Source organism: Carassius carassius, chromosome 8 (assembly GCF_963082965.1).
Source record: "Carassius carassius chromosome 8, fCarCar2.1, whole genome shotgun sequence".
Classification (NCBI taxonomy): Eukaryota; Metazoa; Chordata; class Actinopteri; order Cypriniformes; family Cyprinidae; genus Carassius; species Carassius carassius.
The window spans coordinates 4,069,385-4,076,884 of record NC_081762.1 but is presented as its reverse complement, the minus strand read 5'-3'; the positions used below and the strand labels follow the sequence as shown (position 1 = coordinate 4,076,884).

Genomic DNA, 7,500 nt, shown 5'->3' with positions numbered 1-7,500 from the left:
ACATAACATACTGTAACATATGTAAGCATCATAAGTCCATCTCCTGTTGCATATTTGTTTAGTGTTTTTGACTGTTTTTGCTAATAAACTGGGCTTGATCTGTGCATATTTTGTCCTGATTCAGACTTTTTACTAGAGAAAGCAATATCACGGATAAAGGACAGTTTGAAGTTAAAACTTCTTAATGATGGACTTATTTCTAACAAACACAGTTTTTCACATCACATCACAGTTAAGACATTAACTGATAGACTGGAGCGGTGTGGATTACTTGTGGATCATTGTGATGTTTTTTATCAGCTGTTTGGACTCTCATTCTGATGATCTCATCTTGGATATCTTAAGGATGAGTACATTTTCAGCTCATTTTTATTTTTGGATGAACAATCCCTTTAACTGTGAAATTTACTAGTAACCTCAGAAAATTGACCCACCTTCTCCCACCATAGAGACGCCCACTGACATGCCCATGAACTTGCTCTTGGTCCAGATGTGTGTGTTGACGCACATGCCTCTCTCAGCACACTCACAGTAAAACCCTGACACCGGAGGATGATGGGAAACCTGCTCCGCCACGAAACGCACCCTGTAAGAGTCTGACCCCGCCCCCATCACCTCCTGATTGGTCCTGGGGTTGGTCTCAGTCCTCATAGGGTGGACTCGATCTTGGGGAACCTCCCACGAGCAGTGGAAGGTCTCACCTAGCACGGGATTGTAGGGCTTCTTGGCGACGGCACCCTTACGACCTTCATGGAAGGCGGTCATGTAATATTCAACAAAATGCACCATACGCTCCTCCGGGGTGCTTCCGGCGGAGATGGACAGGAACAGGTCAGGGTGTGCCATGAAGTTAGCGTACATCTCCAGCAGTGAACGCTTCTCCAGGATGAATGTGGGAAGAACAACCTGCACACAGATAGACACTTTAAAGTCCAATGTAACTCTAATGTTACCTGAAACTGATGTGTTGTTGTGATTCACACCCGTGTGAGATCCATGCCCAGTTTGAGTTGAGACAGCAGATGTAGAATGACGCTCCTCTGGTCGTCTAACACACCCAGATCTTCTTCAGTGTTATCATCTGAATCCATCACCTCCTCCTCAGGAGAAATCACCTCCACTCCGTCCTGTAGCAGACACACACATCACATACATGATCTCATACAACTAACTTATGCAACAATATTCTATACAATGAAAAAAAGGATGAATTTATACATACATATACATACTGTACATTATATATATATAGCCTATATTATGAATATCATTATTAACAGTAAATACATATATAATTATGTTACTAAAACCATATATAATTTTTTAAAACAATCAATTTCAAATAAATGCTGTTTGATTCAACGTGCTATTCAATAAAGAATCAGAACAAAATCAGTTTCCACAAAAACATTAAGCAGCACAACTGTTTTAAACATTTCAAACATAATAATCAGACATTTTTTTTGAGCAGTAAATCAGTATATCAGAATGATTTCTGAAGATCATGTGACACTGAAGACTGGAGTAGTGATGCTGAACATTCAGCTGTGCACCACAGGAATTAATTACATTTTACTATACATTTAAATAGAAAACTGTTATTTTAAACTGAAATAATATTTTACAATATTGCATTTCTACTGTATTTTTGGAAAAACAAATGCAGCTTCAGTGAGAATGTAAATTTAGACATTTTAAAATCTTACAGACCCAAAACTTTTGAATGGTAAAAATATATATAATGCGTAGTATTGCCTCACCTCAGTGTTCTGCAGCAGGTTTGTCTTCCTGAGGGAGGGCGAGGGCTCTGTGGAGCTCTGGGTAACAGCACCGTCGTTCCTCAGACGTTCTCCTGAGGGGGACTTTTGGACGGTCCACACAGGAACATTATCTGAAGGAATGAAGAGCACATGACCAGCGGCCAGTAGTTACACATCACATCACACCAAAACTCAAAACCAAATCAATTAGTGACCTTCAGTCTGCGTTCAGTCGGACCCTGATAAAAAATAAAAACAAAACAGCCTAAAGTGTCTTACAGAGTTTAGCTGGTTGACAAATGCCCATCAAACTGAAACTAGAAACCAACTCAAACCAGAAAACCAAAAAACCTAGGTGATTTTTTTCAGCAGGAATGCATCACATCTTTCAACACAAACATCATATGCTGCTTTGAATGGCAGTTTTAACACTATTATTGTTATTATTTTTATATATAACCAATTAATTGTAGATTAATTCTGCAGCAGTTCAGTGTGTAGAAAGATGTGGAGCATACTGATGCAAAAAACATCTCAAATTCTCATGACATCATGTTCAAAGCGTCATCAGGGCTGCATGAACTTGGCATCTGCTCTCACAATATTTCTGATTAGCTGATGTCAGGTTTTGCACATTCAGAAAGATTCAGCCACCTACATAACTGAGATGCAAATACAGTTAGTCCTTTTGATATTGTGGCCCAGTAAGCTTTAGATTATTTGCATTTTAATGTGCTCGTAATTGTTATAGCCCTTGGTGTGAATGGACCTTCAGATTCTGAAAGAGGTCATATGATGCGATTTCAATTTTTGAGTCCAGCCCGGTATCGTCACATGTGGCCATTCAAAATAATTAAATAAAATGTCAAAAAATAAAAGTGTTTCTTACGACCACGATTCTCCTCCAAAACACTACATCGGACAGCATCAAGCATCATTTCAGATTAATTCATTCTTTTGTGAATCAGGCTGGAAAATAAATCATCACACAGACCATGCAGAGAAACATCCATGCACAGACTAGAACATGTGAAATGTCCTGGCTGATCACTGTGATGTAAAGCAAACTGATCATGCAAACAAAACACACAATATGTATTTACCTGATTAGTGTTACCCTCGTTTGGATCTGCAGGCCCCGCCCCATTCAAAGCTCCACCCCCTCAACGTGTGTCACTAGCCCACAGTAACAGACCTCAGTCAGAGATCAAAGATGTCGTCTGAACTCATTCCTTTAATTCATTTCCGTAACATCAGAAACATTCTACGTCATCAGTTTTGGACTCAGTCCATACACCAATTCAGTCTCATTTCAAACTCATCTGAAGCATTCAGGGTGAGAGAGGAACAAGCATTTTCACTCCCATACTTTCAAAAATATATGGTTTACAAAACAGAAGAAAAACAGCATTTAAAGAAAGCTAAAACAAAATGCAGTTTGTTCTCTCCAAACACAAGGAACAGAACCTGAGATCTGAAGATTAACATTCAAAACTGAAAATACCAAAAGAAAATACAATATTCAGACAGGCACAGAGTCATCAGCTCTCATGTGTTTCTCCTTGAAGAAAGAAAGACATCTAAGGTGTCCATTGATATCAAGGAGTTCTCATTTTGTTATTTTTTTTCTTGTTTTTTGGCAGAGTGAAAAAAAAGAATAAAAATGCATAACATAAAATCAAATTAAAAAATCATGGAAATTGATTTTGACGCCCAGAGTGAAGCACCTAAGTCCATGTCAGGGTCGATCTGAAATGCTTTATTGGATCCACCGGGTCGTTTTGAGTTTTCAGGCACCTGCATGTGTGTTTCTTTGGCATGTGGTTCGTCCAGCATTGAAAAGCGACTGGAATCAGATTCCAAACGGTCACACGAACCGTGCATTAACATGTTACACAAATACAAATGATACAATCAGGCACAGAACTGAATGAACAAATGATTCAAATGAAGAGCCAAAATACAGATGAACTCACACAAACAGTGAACATGCAGCATGAACGACGAACAGCCCTTCAACAGCAATTATTGCAAACGTTTAGCTGCATGGGGCCCGTTAGATACGGAAAGGGGCCGCAGTCGACCTCGCCCTGATCTTTGGCCGGCTCCGGGTCTGGAGGAGCCACGGGCGTCTGTAGGGTGTCCGTATTGGACTCACCGGAGGGCGGGCCGTGGTTATGTCCGGTGCTCTGCTGTAATATATTCAGGCACTCGCCGAGGCAGCTCAGAGTGGCGGCAGAGGTGGCTTTCAGCAGCAGCAGGTCCTGATCCAGACAGGACAGGGATCCTCGCGTCGGAAGAGACTCGATGGACTCGACCAGACTCTTCTGCTGACCCTCGGCCTGGTTCATAACCTGAAGAAATGAGTAAGGAGCTTTACTGTTGTCTACCAGTAGGTGGCGCCATTCAGCTCATGCTTATAAATAAAGGCTCTTTATTGGCATCAATGGTTCTGTGGAGAACCTTGAACATCTGTGGAGCTTTGCAAATGCAGAAAAGGTTCTTTATAGTCACAAAAAGTTCTTTAGATTTATAAAATGCACTTTCAAAATGTTTCTTTTAGGGACTGTTCACTGAAAGGCTCTCTGGGTTCTTCTATGGCATCACTGCAAAAACACCCTTTTGGAACCTTTATTTTCAAGAATGTACATAACTAAGTAAAACACAACCCTTGGTGTTAAACTGTTACAAATATCATAAAAAAAACTCAGTTTGAAAAGTCTGTTTAATAAAACACTGATTCTGATGTAAGATGTTTTTTGTATTTTTTTTTTAAAGAAATTAATACTTAAATGTCATGAAAGCTGACGTTTATGACGTTGCAAAAGGTTTATATTTCACGTAAAAATTGTTCTTCTTGAGTTTTCCATTCATCAAAATTCTGAAAATTAATATGTATCAGTTTCCACAAACCATTAAGCAGCACAACTGTTTTCCACACTTATAATAATCAGAAATGTTTCTTGAGCAGCAAATCAGTATATTAGAATGATTTCTGAAGATCATGTGACACTGAAGACTGGAGTCATGATGCTGAAAATGACATTTGAAAATATAATCAAATAGAAAACAGTTACTTAAAGATTTAATAATATTTATCAGTTTTACTTTGTTGACCAGTATGTGTGGTCTTGGTGAGCAGACTCCTAAGCACATTATCGTAAATAATCTTCATAATTTTTAATCAGATATTTCTCCATCTCTGAGATGGCTGATGTAATCTATGGCCTGAAATAAAAGCAGTAAAGTTTCCACTGTGGTTGGTGCAGATGATCACACGAGCCGTGTGTCGACAGATGAGACAGATGAGGTAATAATGTTTCAGCTGACGCAGGTCTTATTTAATTCTCTAAATGATACTCTGGCACAGAAATAAAATCCAACAGAGCTCAAACTGACACAGTTTATATGAGGAATACATTTCTGTGACGCTTCTTTATGCTCAGAGCTACAAAATCCAGCTCAGTTTGGTCCTTATTTCCATTAAAGGAAAGAGATGTTTCTGGAGAAAGTCTGTGTGAAAATGCAGTATTCACATTCATGCATTTGGCAGATGCTTTTATTCAAAGAATATTACTTTCCATTTTATTTACTTTTATTTTATTTATATGTTATATATATATTTGTATTATATTATGTATTAAATATTTGACTGTTAGCGAGCATACACATGCTGCTAAAAGCAGCGTTTGGATGAAAATGCAAATATGTGCTGTCCAATTTCCCCTCAATAACAAAATAAAACTAAAATGCTAGAGAACAGCAGTTAAGAAAGCATCTGATCATAGCAATATGAATATTTTTGCAACAGCTCTGCAATTCATTATTCACATTTATTTTTAATAGCTTTTATAAAATAGATCACTATAAAGCAAGCAGCTTTACATTATTAAATACACACGCGTACACATACACACGTTTGTTTTTGCGAAAAGTGTGTTCATCCCATAGGTGTAATGGTTTTTATTCTGTACAAACTGTATATCCTATTGCCCTTCACCAACCCTACACCTCACCCTAACCCTCACAGGAAACTTTGTGCATTTTTACTTTCTCAAAAAAACTCATTCTGTATGATTTATAAGCGTTTTGAAAAATGGGGACATGGGTTATGTCCTCATAAGTCACCCTCTCCTTGTAATACCTGTGTCATACCCATGTCATTATACAGAGTTGTGTCCTGATATGACACAAAAACAAGAGCACACACACACACACACACACACACACACGCACACACGCACACACGCACACACACACACACGCACACACACACACACACACACACACACAGTGTTGCTTTCCATTAGAATTACAACATGATTTTCTCCTATAAAGCAGCTCTCCAGTAATAGTTTGATTTGCACAGACTAAAGCTTGATCCAGCTCACATAATTTTGAATACATATTTGATTTTATCTTACTATTGGAACTAATTAAATTCTTATGCTGTGTTGAATTCCTTTGAATTTCAATTCAGTTATTACCTCTTCCGAAATCCAATTCAACATCCTGTGACAAATTCACTTCACATTCATGGACATAAATTGAAAAGAGCACACACACACACACACACACACACACACACACACACACACACACTTAAAAGTATTTAAATTGCATTTGCAATTTCATCCATTAGATTACACAATTTTAATGTAAAGCTTATATTTTAACATAAACTAGTAAACTTACGGTGATGCATACTTGTCAGTCATACATAAATGAAACGGGTCAGATTTCTTCTCTCAGAAAAAAAAAATCATGACATAGTTTATTATTAATTAGGCTATTTGCAGTTATTTAATTTAAATAATCATATTTTCAAAATGCATTTATTTAAATAGTTTAAAATCAGCATAAATCTGTTTATTGTGAAAACAATTACATTTAGTCAGTTTAAAGTATAAACATGGTTCAAATATGGCTAACTGTGGAACATGCAATATTCAAATTCTAACAAATTAGAAAATGGTTTTATTTATGTATGACTGACAAGTATGCATAATATAAAGTTTATTAGTTTGTTAAAACTATGTCAACTTAATGGATGGAAATTGTTTATTCAATTCAAATACATTCATTTTAAATGTAATATTTTGAGTGTTTTTTAATTCTACATTAGATCAGATCTATAATTAATTATCCTCCATCAGTGCAGTGTTTGATGCCTGTGTGTCTGACCTCTTTGACCTCCAGGAGGCGCTCTGGGTACTGGTTCCTGGCGCGGCGGGCGGCTGCAGGCGACTTGTGGTGCGTGATGGTAACGATGTTGTTCTGAGGCCCGTGGGGAGGCAGATGTCTCTGAGATGCAGGAGAGGAAGACGGAGGGAGGTGAGGAAGCAGAGAGAAACTCCGCGTTCGGCCTGACGAACCCTGAGACACACACACAAAGAAAATCCCATTCAGATACACAATACAGTCTAACGAGCAGTGAATGCAGAATTACAGCTTCATTCACATCACAATCACACTCCAGAAAACACAAGCCACAGACATCACAATCAGAAAAGATTTCACTATCAAACTCACCTTCACATGACTGCTGAATACACTAAAGCATCAGAACTAGATAAAAGAGTCTGATGTATTATCATAAATACTGAAACCTTCAAACATCCTAGTTAATGCATTAACATCTGCAGCTAATTAAATGATGATTAAATCATTGTAAATAATTTCACTGATACTAAAATAACACAATCAAACAATGTTTACATGCTGTTAATGCATATAATCA

General features: G+C 37.7%; 1 protein-coding gene across 2 annotated transcripts in view; it reads right to left on the bottom strand.

Moving 5' to 3' along the window:
- The window catches only part of LOC132145006 (oxysterol-binding protein-related protein 10-like), a 24,480-nt gene that overhangs the window by 2,394 nt on the left and 14,586 nt on the right, over nucleotides 1-7,500 (bottom strand). For both annotated transcript variants that reach the window (XM_059555667.1, XM_059555666.1), the window contains 5 exons: nucleotides 6,945-7,136; nucleotides 3,919-4,114; nucleotides 1,761-1,891; nucleotides 984-1,127; nucleotides 435-906 (listed from right to left, as the gene is read on the bottom strand). In XM_059555667.1, the coding sequence (XP_059411650.1) occupies nucleotides 435-906; nucleotides 984-1,127; nucleotides 1,761-1,891; nucleotides 3,919-4,114; nucleotides 6,945-7,136 (1,135 nt within the window). The remainder of the gene's footprint in view (nucleotides 1-434; nucleotides 907-983; nucleotides 1,128-1,760; nucleotides 1,892-3,918; nucleotides 4,115-6,944; nucleotides 7,137-7,500) is intronic.